The sequence below is a fragment of the Accipiter gentilis genome, chromosome 20, assembly GCF_929443795.1.
Source record: "Accipiter gentilis chromosome 20, bAccGen1.1, whole genome shotgun sequence".
NCBI classification, from domain to species: Eukaryota; Metazoa; Chordata; class Aves; order Accipitriformes; family Accipitridae; genus Astur; species Astur gentilis.
In genome coordinates this window covers 3,663,214-3,680,455 of record NC_064899.1, presented here as the reverse complement: position 1 = coordinate 3,680,455, position 17,242 = coordinate 3,663,214, and the positions used below count along the sequence as shown (strand labels likewise).

The 17,242-nt window shown below is 44.4% G+C and overlaps 1 protein-coding gene across 3 annotated transcripts in view; it reads right to left on the bottom strand.

The window, feature by feature from the left end:
- Window positions 1–16,662, bottom strand: part of TRIO (trio Rho guanine nucleotide exchange factor) — a 255,442-nt gene extending 238,780 nt beyond the window's left edge. The window contains exon 1 of one of the 3 annotated variants that reach the window (XM_049823888.1): window positions 16,166–16,662. In XM_049823888.1, coding sequence (XP_049679845.1) covers window positions 16,166–16,292 — 127 coding nt within the window. In that variant the 5' untranslated portion in view covers window positions 16,293–16,662. The remainder of the gene's footprint in view (window positions 1–16,165) is intronic. The other 2 variants (XM_049823887.1, XM_049823885.1) reach the window with 2 other exon arrangements.
- Between the last annotated feature and the right edge of the window lie 580 nt (window positions 16,663–17,242).

The following is a 17,242-nucleotide window of genomic DNA, read 5'->3' as shown; positions in this document are numbered from 1 at the left end:
TAAAACTTGACCAACCATTTAAGCTGTTCCTAAGGCTAGAAAAGTCAGACCAGAACATGTTCACAGGGAGAACCACTGGCAGCACAAGGGCTGCAACAGTATTCATTTTCACGTTTTATATCTAAGCTGGGCTCTTAAGGACTTTTGTGATCCTGTTTAGAACTGTGCATTATACTTGCTATAAATTACTACCCTCATACTTTAGTTCCTTGTTATCATTATGGCTCTTCTGTTACATCATTTTTGTGTAGTTTTTCCAACTGTACATAAACACAAACATCCTTCCACCTGTCCTTCCATTCCACTAACCGTTTTTTCCACTCCTACCTTTATAGGATGCCATCACAAAGCCTCCCTTTGGCAAGGTCAATTTTAAAGGAAAATATAAAATTACTGCATTAATACATAGCTATCTTTATAAAACTTACACTTTTAATTAAGAACCATTTTCAAGCTATCAGCCAATTGGTAATTTCATACATTTGGCTAGCTGACAATTTCCCCCACCAGCCTGAAATGTCACAGTACTGATTTTTGTTTTATCTTTAAGACACAGACCAAAATACCTTCAATGGACTCAGAACTCTGACCAAATAAGCCACAGAAGCAGGATGCCCAATAGTAACACCATGTTTAAATTAAAGGCAGCGAGCAAAACGTATGGGTTGTGGTTTGCTTGTTTCTTACAGCAACATATTCCTAATTTTAGACACTTGAATGCTGTTAACACTAGATAAACTGCACAGATAGCAACTACTGAAGTAGATGTTATTTGAGAAAATAGCTCAACCACACTCACTTTCTGTGCTAAACTGAAGCCAGTTATAAGCATTTTAAATATCACAGGGAATGACAATTCTAATTGCATACTGTAGGATTAGATCCAAGATTGCTGTCAAAGCAACATCTCAGAATACGTTAACTTTGAAATTACCATTAGCCCAGGGAGCAAACTCGAGTTAGCTCTTTTTTCTTAATTCTGCTTCAGTTTTTCAGCTATATTGAACTGCCCCTTTTGGAAACCTATAAACCTAACTTTACATTAATAATGTCAGCTTTTCCTTCAGCATATTTTACTAGAAGGCAACAATCAAAATAAGGGTGATTTAGCTGCCTCTTTACAGGTTCAATACAAGGCAATTTATGCTTCACATCTCTCACTACTTCACCAAGAACAACTTTTGACCGCAAAGAAGAAAAAGTCCCTGGGAAGAAATCAGCCTGAAATTAGTGATGGTTCTTTTTTATTTGAGAGCATACATTTGCTGATGCAGGAGGTTTTGATCAGCCTCCTTAAGCAAAGGAGACTGTCAGCAAAATAACCACTAACATTTCTAAATAGATTTATTTTCCTACAGCTATGACATTTCTCTAATTAAAAGATGTGATTAGCAATCTCATTTGAACACAACAAGATGATTACCTAGAGATAAGGTTCAACAAATCTCTTGAGATAAGTACAGCCTCTTACACATATCCTCTGCAGTACTCTTGCCAGACCAGGGGCTACAGCGAGGGGACTAACCACAAACCTGTTTATGTGCTGGGGTCCTTGTGGAGCTAAGACTGTGTCAGTGACCTCCTGGAACAACTGAGGTGCTCTTTCCACAGAAACCCAAATAATACATTTCTACGGTGAGCGGCGGGAATTTGAGGAAGAATGGTAGAGAAAAAGCTACTTTTAAGGTAAAAACAGGTTAACAGTAACTTTTTTCTTGAGTTATGTCATCAAGATGGTACTTTGCAGTACAAAATGAAGGAATCCTATGCAAGTTCCTTTCCTGTTTCTTGCTCTTATCTTCAGGGAATAAAGAAACACTAGACCTATCCAGGGCAGGGCCTATTAACAGCTTGTCTCTCTGATTTGAGCACATCACCCCTGTAAAGCAACCATCTGAGCAGCATGGTACATAAAAAGGCAACCCACCTCCTTGTTCCTTTCGAGGGTCAGTTCTCTTCGGGACCTCACCGCACTTGCAATCCCAAGTCTTCTGCATCAGATACCCATTATCTGCCTCCCATTCTTCCTGCCTAGGCTCGTCCTTCTTGTGCTCTGCTTTAAAACAAGGAAACCTTCCTTTTGGCCTTGAAATCAGTAGGTGCTTCAGGGAGACAGTACATTTTCCGCCAAATCGCCTGTGAAAATTCAGGCTCTCTTGCATCTATTAACCTGCCTGTGTACATCCGTAGAACTGTTAGTTCTCTTTCAGTATTACTGTAAGATCTTAACCACAAAAGAGACAGCAGTTTTTGCAGTAGGTAGGTAGTATGGTGATTTCGTGTATTTCTATAAGCAAACCGACCCTCACCCTGAATTCTGTCAGTTATCTTCTCCTTCAATTTTCTCTTCCATCCTTCATCATTTTAGATATGCTCCTACCTGCCCTAGGCCAAGTATTGCTGCCTTCTCAAAGGCTACATCTCACATCAGTGCTAAATTAAAAGTTCCTTTTTCCTCCTTGATATTTGACAATTTTTACATCGTTTCATTGACTTTTTACTAGCATGGCAGAACTAGCATGTTGCTCAAGTGACACAAGTCAAACCCTAAGAAATTTAACAGTAGAGTGTACTTGGGTTGTTTGTCCAAAAAAAAAAAAAAAAAAAAGCCTCCAAGTAAAGTACTTAATTTCTGTTTGAAGAGATGCTTTCCTCAACATATCTATGTAATAAAACAGCTTACACATCCGTCTTACTTAATATTATATAGTGAATTAATGCATTTCTACTCCCAAAATAACTCTGATGTAATATAGTAATACAGTGCAGTCTAGTAAAACCAATGTCATCTCCTGTCACCCACTAAGGCATTTAATGAAAACTTTACATAAACGCTAAACAATGAATTAATTGAGCTAGCACCAGGCTTGATTGAAGCTGCCACAAAAAGCACTCAAAAACTAGGTAATGCCGCATTAAGGCTGCCTGTGCAACCCTCATTTGTCAGTGTAGCAAGCATGCTGTAACACTCAAACTATGCAGTGCTTTTCCATAGGACCCCCTACTTATCTCTGTACACATAATGGACCTCCTGTGGAGATGAACACTGATGCCTAGTGATTGAGCTTATTGTCTGTTGAACCTCTGTCTTATTTATAGAGGAAAAGGAACAAAAGAGGGATCACACAAGTGAGGACAACAATTAAGAGAGTAAAAAGCCACTCTGGAAAAAGATGGCTATCCTTCCTCTAACACTCATCTCTCCTGTGGTTAGGCAAGTCTCATTAAACTAGGAGAACCCAAACCAGCCAGTTTTGTACCCCACCTCTGAGGCTCTGTAGCTAGAACAAGAGCCAGAACACAAAGTATTAGCAAAGTAGGCAAGTGGGAGTGAGATTCTTACCCCAAGTACTGAAAACACTCCACAAAGACACAAATTAAAGCCTAGGACACTATGCTGGTTGCTGAAGACCACAAAAAAAACCCTTCCTCTTATTCTCTGCTGTACCAACACACAGAAAAGCTGCAGCATATGCACAGAAGGGAACCAAGCTTAGGCAGCCCAGACAACTTAAAGGCTGCCCATTAAGTGCTCTGCCTTAGTATCAAGGTATATCCATCCTTACCTTCCCACACTCAAATGCAGGGCTCTGCCACTTCTTTTCACTGCCTAGAGGCCACCTACTGCACTTTGGAGAGCAGCACCTTCTTGCTCTTTGAACCCACTCCTGTTGCCTCAGTGGACATGAACTGCAAGTCACGTCCTGCTCAGATTCTACGTCATGAACTTGCCTAAAAGCAGAAACATCACAGATTAAGCGGCTGCCCAGCTTAACCAATTGGTGTCTCAAAAGGTTTTTACAGCTTTAACTTTCTAACAGCGGGTTAACACAGTGCGGACAGCAACGTGGATGAATCCACTTCAAAAGCATATTCTAGAAAAATGAGACTTTAAAAATAGTAGTTCTCACACTTTGCTATATACCAATATATTCCATAAATACAAGGTTTAAATTGGCATATTGGTATATACCCATGACTGTCTGTAGTCAGGTCATTTTGCTACAAAGTGTTCATCACTAACAGATAAATTGCTGCTTGGAATAAATACTATTTTTGTAATCAAAGACACCAAATTTGTTTCAAAACAACCTTGCAAAAACATTCTCAGGCTCCTCTGGAAAACCAAACAGAAACAAAAAGCAAACAAGAGCACAACTATTTATACATCTGCCAAGCAAACATTCTACAGCAGGCAACATAGTAAGAAAAGGGAAGGTATTAAATATAAAAACTAACCCTCCCATCTTGGGGGGTGGAGGGGGAGACAGTTACTCTTTGAAGTTAAGCTAATCAATGCTACCATTTTTACCCATCATTTCCTATCCCATTGACTTTATTTGTAAATACATCTATTTTAATGTTACATTTGTTTTTCTGACAAAGTCAAAGCATTAACTGTATGTATTTCGCCTCACCAGTGCAAAGCTCGGAACCAGGTACAGCATCACGAAAGAACTCATTGTCACTGGCAGCCGGCAAATGCTAAACCACAGGGATTCACTTGCACTGGCCCCGCTTCACCAGACTGGAAAAGGCCAGTTTTTAGCTAGCAGTATTGTGTGGGTTGCCCCCAGTTCCCCCCAAAACATACAGTGTTGCTCCAGGGACAAAGAAAGAAAAGTTGCTTATCTTGATTTTCATGGCACTACTGTCATCATCTAAGGACAGTTATTCAGAACACTCTCACAAATGAAGAGTTTTTCCAATATTCTGTTCCATTACACAGATTTTAAACAGTCCAACAAGCTTATTTTCTTCTTTACCACAAAGGAAAGCTGATAGTTTCCAAACTGGGGTTTGTGGCAGGGCAGAAAGAAAACCATTTTGGACGACCAAACATCAATTCTTAAATGCTCAGGTTATCACCGCTTTTTACATATGGGTCAGACAGAGTCAAATTTACTGCTTCTTGAAGAAGCTGGGGAAAAAAAAAATTACTCCTCTTTTTTTAACCTCACAGATACTGGTTTGAATAGCTACTGGCTTAAAACTTCTGTTCAGTAGTCAGGACATAACCATTTCTACAGAGAAGCTCTTTGAAACAGACAGACATAAAAAAAAAACCAACCCACAATCCACTTTCCGATTTAAACTGTGCTATAACAATAATCATCAAGAGATGGCCAGACTTCTCAGTGTTGTCTATTTAAGGCACCACAAAGCTACCTCACAAGACTTGAAACAAGTCTTCACCTGAAGCTGTCCACTATAAAGTCATAACACACAAAAAAAACCCCAGAAAGGGTTACACTACTCAGTTATGTAAGTCACAAAGGTTCAAATTTAGATTTATATTTAGTTCTTCAATTCCCACCCCGAGTTCAACTCAGTAAACTGATCTATTTTTAGCTTTTGACTCTTTTGGACATTTCCTTCCTTCATCTGTGTAAATGCGTCACAGCTTCTCAAATGTTTCCCTTTGGCTAGGGAAGGATGCATCTGATTCCAAGCTTAAAAAAAGAAGTTAACACACACACGCCGAGTGGTTATTGTTGGCTGAGTTGTACCCTTGTTCTGAGTTAAGAATAGGCAAATTTTACTCCAGTCCTCACACCGTACTACAAAAAGATATTGTTCTTTCTGCACTGACAGGTTAACAGCATGTCACGGCTATCCTCTGCAAGGATCACCGGTAGCCAAACCATATTTTATCACATACGTGTAAGCAGGCTTGACTTGGCTTTGCTGCCTTGATAATTCAGTAGACCAACAGTAGAATTTTCCCATAATGGGAATAGAAACAAGTCCAGGTTTGTAACTTTCTGCTCAGCCACCAAGGCAAGAAATTCAGTCAAGTGAGTGTCGTTGTTTTCCTTCCAAAGACAGCTTTCCACTACGTTTGGAGAAGCTGGTCTCTTAGTTTTTATTTATTTACTTCATATAAAGCATTAACAAGCCAATCAAGTTACTAGATAAGCCATTACAGCTGACCTCATCTTTCTGTCTGAAAAGGTGCCACTGTCCTAATAAATTTTAGTTTGGCTTGCCTTTGTTGCCCTTACAGAAGCCTGGCTCGCATAATCCCATCAGTTAAGCAATGCACAGCACCGATTTCCTCTTTGAGCTCCACAAGCCATAGCAAGTTCAAGTCTAACAACTATCTTTAACTGCAGAAAACAAGTACTTGAGGCATACAAACAAAGTGTGACTTTAAGGGGTGCAAAGCAAGAGCATAAGCTACTGCTGTAACTGTCCCATTTCCATTCTTTTAGGAGCAACCTGATGTCCGATATGCCACCAAAATGGACTTGCTAACATCAATAAAGCAAATAAATAAATGAAGACAGGGATAAAAGCTTAGAGACTAAAGCCTAATTTTTTTAAAAAACAAAAATCATGGCTGTTCAGTTTCTTTAGCAGAGAAATCATATCCTATTTTATTTCCCTATAGTAACAGACAGAAGGAGGCCTCTAAAGATGGAGTTTGTCATCTACTTAAGTCTGATCTTCACTGCACTACGTACTATGAGCTTTTGCGTAGAATAGGACAATCCAGTCAACTTATATTTCAGTTCACCTGGATTTGCTTACAGCTTTCTACCTTTTTTCTGTGCCTTCAGCTGCAGGTATCTATTCCTCTAATTCTAGAAGGATTACAAAAGGCCAAGACATTTCAACATTAGCCTAAATTTTTTAGAAGAGGGTGGAGCATTTTTATGATCTCAGGAAACAATATCATCTTGGCACTCAATGCTGCATAACCCAACATGTCCAAAAGTTAGTGGCATGACAAACATTTGGAAAGTGAAGGACTTACTATCTTGATGCTGGTAGAAAATTATATCCAATAGTGTACAGACAAGTCTACACAATGGGTACAGCAAAGTCCATTGTGTAGCATAAGAGGTTAGCCAAATGATATTTACTGTTTAAGCACTCCATTTATCCTAACTCACTTTTTGGGATGCTCTTGATGTATTTTCCTGCTGTTCTTGATGCGTCCTCCCTTTATTATCTGGGCCAAGTTTTAAGAAATGTCACCTCATTTCATCCCAACATTTAACATCTGCTTGGGCTCTGAAAACAAGCAGTAGTCAAGACTTCAATGTTTCAGACTTCTTCAAAAAATCTCAGCAATAACATTTCTCATTGTTTGATGGCCTCAAAGGTATTTATCACCTACGTGACCATCACAAAGTGTAGTGAAAAGCCTCTGACCAAATGCCTTGACAAAGTATCTTATAAGGCTGCAGGTTTCACTGATGCACAAAAATGCAGGAATTCAGTTTAAAATCTAGAGGTTTTGGATTTTAATTCACTGTTTTATGCAAGAAGTGAGGTACGGACTACATAAAAACAAGTAGGTATTTAACATCTCCTTGTGAGCCCTACTGGCTGCAGTAGATTTCCCTGTTCATTTTTAGCACTTACGAAATCTCACTTCGCTATGACCCCAGACCCTCAGCCTCTAATTGCTTAACAGTTATATACGAAGCTAACCACAAAAATCACTACTGGTTGTTTACACAGTCCGCAGACACTTCACGGACAACTATTACTGCTCATACATGCACTAAGACTACAAGGAAACATGAGTAATTAAGCCCTGGGTAGTTTCACAGACAACTGGGATGCATCGGGATTACTCACAATAGCCCCGTTTGGCGTCTGCCGCCCAGAATACTTTCTCCAACTTTTTGTTAAAAAGATTCATCATGCAAACTCAGTTTTCTAAACTACGCAGAATATTTAGTTTAACAGTCTATACATGCACACATATATCCCCACGCACACTGGTAAAACAAAACTTCCTGAATCTCAGCCTCGTGTTCCGACTCTTACACAAGCCAATAACATTAATGTGACTCTTACACAGATTCATAGGAATTATCTGAGCACCCTGTTGAAATACTATATTATAAAACATACCAAACAAATCCAACTACCAGCATATTTTGACTGCTGAAAGCCTACACTTTCCATCATTTACATCTTGCTTCCTTATCATCTTAGGCCCCGAGAGACAAAAAAATTAAGGGATTTTCTCAGCTCCCCGTAAAAGTTCCTTTCTCCTCTTAAGAAAAAAACCCACCACAATTACAAAACGGTAGTACTGATTTCAGTTCTGCAGTAAGGTCCAGGTTACAAAACATCACATTCAAAGTACCAGCAAGATACCTGCACAGTTCAGCGCTGCTCAGTAGGAAAACCTGTTACATATTTGCAGTGGTTTTTATTGACAAGTGCTATTGCCACTTATGCATGGCAGTAACAGTGACACAGGAGATGAAACAAATTTGACTAAATGATTTGAGACGACTCCACTCAACAACCTTGGAAAACAACCCTATTTTTTAAACAAATGCACAAAGACAATTAGGCTATCTTCTCCTCTCTGCAAGCACACAAGAGGCTGGGATCAACAGCTCCAGTTTCAGCTGAGTTAGAGCAGCTATTTGGCAGAGAAGCCACTGGAAAGGGCTTTGTATCTTTAAAGCAAAGCCTTGTCACTCAGACTGGTGAAACTTTGTGGATGCAGCCCATTTATGACCCTCTTCTTTGTATATCAATATAACAACAACTCTAGAGGGTGAAAATCGGATGCTTTAATGTATTGTAGTGTCTACTGCTAAAAGCACTTGAGCTGTTCCTTGTCATTTCAGTTCCTCCTCAGTACTGGGTAAGTGATCTGTTTTCTCAAAACAGCAGTATCCTTCCTGAAGGAATATGACTCAGCTTTGCAGATCATCAGTATTACTTCACCAGTAGTCTACTTTCTGATTTTGCTGCACCAAGAAAAACGTTAAGTTAAACAAAGATCCTTCTCCAAATCGAGCAAATTTCTTTGAGAACAACCAACTAGATGCAACCACTTTAGTCACTAGATTTAAAATAGCCTGCTATGACCTTCAATTTTTTTTTTAATCTGACCCAGTAGCATTTTTCATTTTTTTTTAAAGATTAGACTTGGTTCTCACTAACATCAATCAGAAAAATCAGTGTCCTTTGTTCTCATTAAAATCATCACCCACTTCTAGAATAATATCCCTCAACCACCAGTGCATTTCCGAGGTTTCAATGTGTCTTTCCTGTTTTAACACTTTTGCTGACCACAAACAGCTATTTCAGTGATTTTGCCTCCTTCTTCAAGCTGCAGACCAAAATCACAGTGCAGTTTCACCCTATTAATAAACTGACCTAATAGTCTGAATCTAAACAGGCTCATTTGTTGACACTAAATTTTTTTTCTTATTATTTTTAATTTAAAAAGAGTAGAGCAACATTAATATTTTCTCTTTACATTGGGGTAGGGTAAGTCTTTCCAGTCTTTGTTCTGATTTTATTTACCTAGACGGTCATTTTACATGGAAAAGCTTTTGGAAGCCACATAATATTTCAGGTTGAAATTTCATTCCTGGTTCATTTCTGCTACGTTGCTGTGGGACACGTTTAATTAGCGAGAAACCACTTCTTTAGGAAACATTTACTACCCACCTTGTCTACATGGTGACCAAGCTCTCCCACTAATGAAAGCCTCAGCTGCACCAACTCTCTTCCTACTTCTGTCAGCTCCTTTCTGAGCACATCAGCACTTCATGCCAGCTCAAACGTACTCCTCTCAAGAATGGGCCTGGCTTTTCTCCAACTCCCATTTACCTTCCACTCCAAATGTGCATTTAGTTTATCAACTGTCAGCTATCACAGATGTTGCAAGTAATTCTCTGTCCCCTCTTAGAAATATTCATGACCTCTGCCTCCAACTTCTTCGAACACACCCTAACCTCCAACTTTCTCTATCCTTCGTTATACCCAGAGAAGTTTAGCTGCTCCACGCTAAGGCAAGTTGCACAACAGCTGCTGCATTTCACACTGAAGCACGCTGCCCTCGTCTTCATTGTTCCAGGAAACGTCAATCCAACAACACCATTCCCAGAGTAACTTCTCCATTGTAACTTCACTGTTTCTGTTGATATTTTTGTTTTGCATACTGCACTTCAGCAAATATCAAGTTGTGACATTTCTCTAACTGTCGTTAGAGACAATCATTTGTCAAAACGTCATTTCTGCCCCCCCCCCCGCCATCTTATTGAAATGGATACTGCTGGAACTGGATTCAAATCTTTGCAAAGAGGACCCACTTCTTTTTCAGCCCAGGTCAACCAGTACTAATGACAGAAATACTGCTGCAACCTTTTCACTGACTAAAGCAACTCAACAGACAAAGTAACAGATTCCTGAAGAGCCGACACAACACTTAAAAGTTTTTTGTTGTGGTTTTTGTTTGTTGGTTGTTTTTTTTTTAAATACAAATGTTGTTGTCACTCTAAGCTGCATGAAAGAATGGCCAACTTGTTTCATACTTTACATTCTCTGCATGCTCACCACTTCTTAAAACCCTCAAACACACCTCAGCTCCTGACAGCCACAGGACCAAGAATCAATACTTGCAGAGGACAGCATGGAGATATCATGTGGGCTACCACCAGTGCTGCCTGCCAACACTTCGCTTTTGGCTTCACTATTAGATTATTTTTGTTAGACATTTGTCACTACACTGTAGCTATTCCAACTGCCACACCAAGTAAGCCACACAACCACAGCTGTGACTACCTTCTCTGTAAGTTAGCTACTACACATCAGCAGGAGACGGATCGACCTTCTTAGAAAGGCACCACCTTAACTTTACACATTGTGTGTTCCGCTTCATGGATTTGAGCTGAAAATTGGGCTTGTTTTTCACATTTGATGCCTAATGTGAAAGCTATTTTGCCCATGATCTAAAAGCTAGTGGTTTTTATCGATAGTATTCATGAAAAAAATTGCTGCCTTTTAATAGTATGCTTGCTGCTTCTTTTCCATGTAATCTTTCTCCTGCCTCCCCCTTTTCTTCCCCTCTGCCTAGGAGACTTTCTATTCTACAGTAGCATTTTCAATGTTGTCTATTACAGGCAGTCAACTTCCCCAGCCACTATCACACAGGACACCAATGTAAAGCAGGGAAGGCAACAGCATATAAAACAATATGTTCAGGAAGAAGTAAAACATAGATCATTCCTGCAAACTTGAAGTAGCAAATTTTTGAATAAATCTTTTGGTTTTTGTCTCTACAGTATTATTTGGTAAGTAATGTTCATGAAAAATAATGATCATGTGGTTTGCTTAGTTAAGAGGGGAAAAAAAAAAATCAATCATCTTTTCACAATACTCATTAATACTTCCTATATGGTCTCAGCTACTCAAGCAATTATCAGCCTAGGCTGCTATAGGCAGACGTGGTTGAACCCAGACTGATCCAAGTCTCAAGTCATTAGCACTTGCAGAAGTCTTCAACTACATGTCCATAATCACAATAGATTTCAGCATCCCATTTTCCTAAAATACTCACATGGATGTTTTGGTACCTAAATATATGTCAAAACAAAGTTTTAAATTCTCTTATCATTAAGTTTACATTAAGAAGCACGTACACAAGCAGGAAAGAGTAAGCGTACAACGTTAGAACCAGGTGCTATTCAAAGCTATTCTGGCTGCCAGCCTGTTCCTTGACTTCACCTCGGGAGAGGCGGCACACTGAACTCGGGACACCCTTCTCCTCCAAACCCACGTTCATCTTACAGACTTACTCCTCCTCCTGAGAAAGGACTGCTGCCACCTGCGTAGATTTGGTTTTAGATGGAAAATCCTCCACCTTTTTGTTTTCCCAGATCAAATGATGGGTACGATTAACAGTTATATTCTGATTTGACCTGGCAAAGCTTGGGTAGTTATTCACCCTAGTGACAAGACTTCTGGGGCCTCTTGGTTTTCCTTTGTTTTTCAAACACTTCTGTCTCTCCAAAAGGTCCCTGACCCTCACTCAGTACGTAAATTGTGCTCCTTCTGGAAATGTAGCAAGTGTTCTCATAAACAGGTGGTGAGAGCACGAATCTCCTCAGTGGCTTTGAAAACTATATCGTTTGTTCATACATGAAGGAAGCTACTGCACGCTTTGTAGAAGCCACTCATACTGGATATATCTTACAGGAAATAACTACAACCACTTTCATCGCAAAACTGTGAAGAGTTATCAGTTGATAATTTGGGCTGGGTTTTTTTTTTTTTCCACTAAAACTTATCAGAGTCATTTATAAAGGCACTTATCTATACGGTCTAGCCAGGAGCTGACTGAAGCACTTAAAAACCTTTTTCTCTGCCCCCTTTTGCATTTACAGATTTCTCCAGCATCCCAGAAAGGTAAATTTAATTGCAAAATGAACAATCAAGACCTCTTTCACTTAGATGAAAAAAGTTTTGCTCTCTATGCTCAAAACTAAAATTCATTAGCTTCAACTAGCAAAACTTCTTTGGTTTTGAGGACGCTGTCATCATAGCATGATTTAAACTTAACAGACAGCCCTTATTCTTGCATCCTGAAGATGTCAGTTGACAGTCCCCTTCCCAAAGTATTGAGGGCAGCAAAGCTGCAAAAATGAAGATACGAAGATTTAAGCAACAAAAACAACCAAACAAAACCTGCGTATGGTTACTGCCCTGTAAGCCATGACTTGATGGTAGTCCCTCAAATTCAACTTTGCTCATTAGCTGCTTTTGGCCCTTCCGAATACATAGGCTTTTAAGTTGAAACTTGGAATACATTTCGAAAACTTTTAATACCTTTTCATACAGAACAGATCTTGTGTACTTAACACATGTATTAACACCCCTCAGCCACTTACACTCTGCGCCACTGGGTTTTCATAGAGCAGTCATCTGTTTTTCCATAATTCTAAGAGATTTTATTAGTCCTTTCCTGTCACACCAGTGCACTTTTTAGTAAGAAAAAAAAAAGGATGCTTGTCTATGTATCTTCAGCTCAAAAACCATATCCCTTCTGTCATCTCTAATCTCCAATTTACATACAGGACAGAAAGGCACTTCCTACAACCACTGTGTTTTCTCCATGAAAATGTAATCACCTCGCTTGGCACTCTACTCTGCTTCTTAGCAGTTTTACTCTTAATCCTGCCACAAAGAAGGTGACAGATCTAACAAGGTGTTCTTGTCTTTTCAACTCTAAATAATGAGATTTAGATACCAAATAGATAACAGAAAGTAAGCTGCCTCAATTTCTTCCAATTCCAATAAAGGGATTCCTCATTTAAATTCAAGACACACAATCTTGAATGTTTTCATACTACTACCTCACTTCCAGTTCAGCTGCTTGCTTCACATTTCAATTGCAACTTATTTCCACAACAACTCTGAGTGAGCTAACATTTACATAACCAAAGTGAAAACTGGAAACGTACACATTTCAAGTGATGTGAACCTAGCTGCTGTTCAATATCCTAACAAAACATCTTCCAAATAATGAAAACTCCATTCTTTAGGCTACTTTAATTCTACTTCAGGCTTAGTCTTACAAAAGGACAGGAGGAAAGCAAATAACCCCACTGGCAGCTCAACTGACCAATTTAACTAACCTAAGATTAGAACCGATTGTTTAGGCGGGTTTTTTGTTGGGATTTTTTTTTTCTTCCTGGAAAACATTGTAACATTTTTACTCATTTTCTCTTTTAAGTAACAGCTACAGCTTTGCTGACATTCTCTGCAAGTGACAGGAAAAAGGAAGCATTTGTCATTGTAAATACTGTAAAGAGAAAAATATTTTGTCTGCTCCCACGTACACCAAACGAAGTTTTTTGCTTGTTCATTGATGGCTGCGTCCATTGTGTTTCACTGAAAAAACCTGTGCCTCCTGTTCAAACAAAGGGAAGCACGGGAGATCTCTTAATAGACCCTTTTCTTATAAAAGAGTGGATCACGCACAGAGGCAGAGTTTGAAGAGCTCTGCCCAATACCAAACACCCACGAGAGACGCCAGAACATTTTCCAGCGTATGTCACAGCCCAGGCTGAACCCGATAACCTCCACATGTAAATACGGAAATGAGAATGCCAGTTGTTAAATATGCTCTAAGAGTTTTTCGATAAGCATTTGACATGTCCTTCTACTGCTTTAAGATTTTCAGTTGCTGCAAGACTAAGCTCAGTGTAACTTCCCCGTTATCAGAAGTTATCAGTATCAGAAGTCTTCACTGCACCACTTACGAGCTTATCAATTCTGTGTCATCCCTCTACCCACACATAGATGTGGAAGTTGACTATTAATACAGCTAGCCAGATCTTCCAAAACTGCAAGATCACTACACATGTACCCATTTGTAACTACGCTAGGCAGACTGTTAGTCTCCTGTTGTAATCTGTCATTTTGCTTTCAACGAGATTTCTTCCCCCCCACCTCCCCCGAGAACGACAAAGCTCAGTCTTTCCACGACGAAACCCACCAAGGCCAGCATCCTGACTCGACGAGGAGTTTCGCGCTCATTGCTGCCATGTGAAACAGGTTGCCGAGGGAGCATCAGGCCCTTCAGAGGGGACGCAGCCCCCTGTTTGGACCGTCTGCCCAAGCGAACGCAGCTCCGAACCCTGCTTCAGGGATGCCTGCTGCAAATCACACCTCCTCCTTCACCCTCCCTAAATCAAACACGTTCAACACCAAGCACCGACCGCCAGCAGCACCGATTACGCCGTTTCCCACTTCCCTCACCGACTTCCCTTAAAAACCCAATTAACGCAGCTCTTATTGTTATAATTACTACTGCCACCGTTGTTGTTGGTTTGTTGGCTTTTTGTTTGTTTGGATTATTTATTTATTTTTTTCCCCACACACGAAATCGGCAATCCCCCTCATCTTTCCAGCGGTGAGTCTGCATTTTCCTTGCTCGCCGCTCCTTTTTAGGCATCCCAACGGAGCAAGTGCCCAACCCTGCCCTGCCGCCCCGCCCGGGAGAGATGGCCGGGGGTGCCCGGGGAGGGGACGGGGACCCGGAGCCGCCGGCGGAGCGGAGCGGAGGGGAGGACGGGGAGGAGCCGCCGCCGCCGCCGCCGCTCGGGGGAGGGCAGCCGGCACCGGAGGGAGGCTCGGCCGCCGCCGCCCAGGCTGCCGGCTGGGCTCCGTCCCCGCCGGCGGCGGTTCGTGCGGCCCGGGCAGCCCTGCCCTCCCCGCCGCCATTCCCCGGGGGACAACGTCTCGGTGGCGGGGACAGCCGCCCTCCCCGCCCGGTTGCTTGCCGAGAGTAAACACCGAGGGAGAAGGCGGCCTCCATATTTTTTTTTTTAATTTTATTTTATTTTTTTATCCCGGCAGCCTGTCAACAGGCTCCACACACACACACCTTCCCCTCCCGATCCTCCGCACCGAGCCCGGCTTCCCAGCCCGGCCCCCCCTCAGCACTCCTTTAACGTGGGCTTCGCTTTTTTTTTTTTTTTTTTTTTTTTTTTTTTTTTTCCTGTCTCATTTCTTTCCCTTCCCCGCTACAAACACCCGCCTTCAACCCTGCCCTCCGCCGCCGCCACCCAGCAGCCCGGCACCGGCGGAGCGCGACCGGAGGCGGGTTTGCCTTTTGCACAGCGGTGTCATCCCAGCCCCGGGAGGGGAGAGGGGGGGCACCCGGCCAGCGCAGCCCTGCGGCGAACCGCTCCCCTGCCCCCGCTCACCCTCCCCGACCCTCCGACACCGAGAGCTGCCCGGACCCCCGGAGGGACATTCTCAGGGCGGGGGGGGGGGGGGGGGGGGGGGGAGACACCGGGTCCGCCCGGCCCCGGTAACGCGCCCGTTATGGGGCCGGGATGGGAGGGAGAGTCGCACCTGTCACCGGCGACACCGCCTCGGGGCAGCAACCCGGCCCCCCGCGGCCGGGCCGGGTCGGACCGAGCCGAGCCGGGCCGGGCCGCCCGCCGCACCCGTTTTTAACGCCTCGTCTTTACCGGCGAGGGTGGCGTCCCGCCCGCAAGTTGCTGGGCCCCAAACGAAGCCCCGCTGCCTCCCCACACCCGGCGTGGGATGAGGGGACTCGGCTTTCTATCCCCCCCCCCCCCCCGCCAAGCTCCCCGCCCCGCCGCTCGGCCAGGCCGGCCCGGGCCCCTCACCGCCGCCTCCCCGAGGAAGCGCGGCGGCGGCGGCGCCCCGGACGGACGGGCGGGCGCTGCCGAAGCGGCCCCACCGGCGAAGGGAGGGCGAGAGGCTTCCCCGGGGCCACCTGACAAAACCGGCTGCCCTCGCCCCCTCTCGCAGGGCCGGTAAGAAGCCGTGGCTTCCCTCCGCCTTTCGCCGCCACCTCCAGCCGCGGCCTCGCCGCTGTCCCCCTTCCTCCCTTCCCCGGCTACGCGGCCGCACTCACCGGATCGGAAGAACGCCGCGATGTCCGCCGAGTCCTTGGCCGCCTCCTCGGCCCCTTCCCCCGCCCCGCTACCGGCCGTGGTAGCGGCGGCGGCTGCGGCGGAGGTGGCGGTCGCGGCGCTGCTCATGGCTGCTGCTGCTGCTGCTGCTGCGTGAGGCGACGGCTGCTCCTCCGGGCGAAACCCACCGCCAACCCCACCGCGGCTCCCGGCTTCACCTCCGGGCGGGAGCGGCCGTTAGGGCGGCAGCCGGAGCGGGCGAGCCGATGCGGGGCGGCGGCGGCGGGCGGCCACAGCGAGCGCAGGGACATGAAGGTATGTGCGGAATGGCAGCTCCGGGAGCGCCCACCCCCCCCGCAGCCACCTAGGAGGCGGCGTGTGCATGCAGGGAGTCAGGGCGGGCGGGCGGGCGGCAGCCGGAGCGCAGACAATCGCGGGAGGAGGAGGAGAAGGAGGAGGAGGAGGAGGGCGACGACGACGACGACGGCATGGGGAGGGCCAGCAGTCCGCGCAGCCAGCAGCCGATGGGCGGAGAAAGAAGGAACGTTTCCAGCCTTTTTTTTTTTTTTTCCAGGTTTTTTTTTTTTCCCCTCAGGGTTTTGGGGGTGGGTTTGGGGGGGGGGGGGAGGGGGGTTTGTGAGGGAAAGAGCCGGGGGAGCAGCAGCTGAGCTAGCCGTGGGGGTGCCGGTGGCCGCAGCGACGGCCGTCCTCCATCTTGACTGGGAGGAGGAGGAGGAGGAGGAGGAGGAGGAGGAGGAGGAGGAGGAGGGCGGGAAGAGGGAGCCGGGAAAGGAAGCGAGTCCCCGCCCGAGGAACAAGGGCGGCGGAGGCGGGGAGCTCGGGTGTCTCCGGCTGCGTCCGGCACCGGTCGGGACGGGGCGGGGCCGGGCAGGACGTCAGCGCTCCCGCCGAGCCCGCTCCCCATTGGCTGGGCAGCTCCGGCGGGCGGGCGGGCGGGCAGGAGGGGGTCCCTCGCGGCGGCGGCGGCGGCGGCCTGGGGGTTATTGGTTTATTATTATTATTATTGGGGTTTTTTTTGTTTATTTTTTTTTATAACCGCTTCCGACTGACATCCGCCC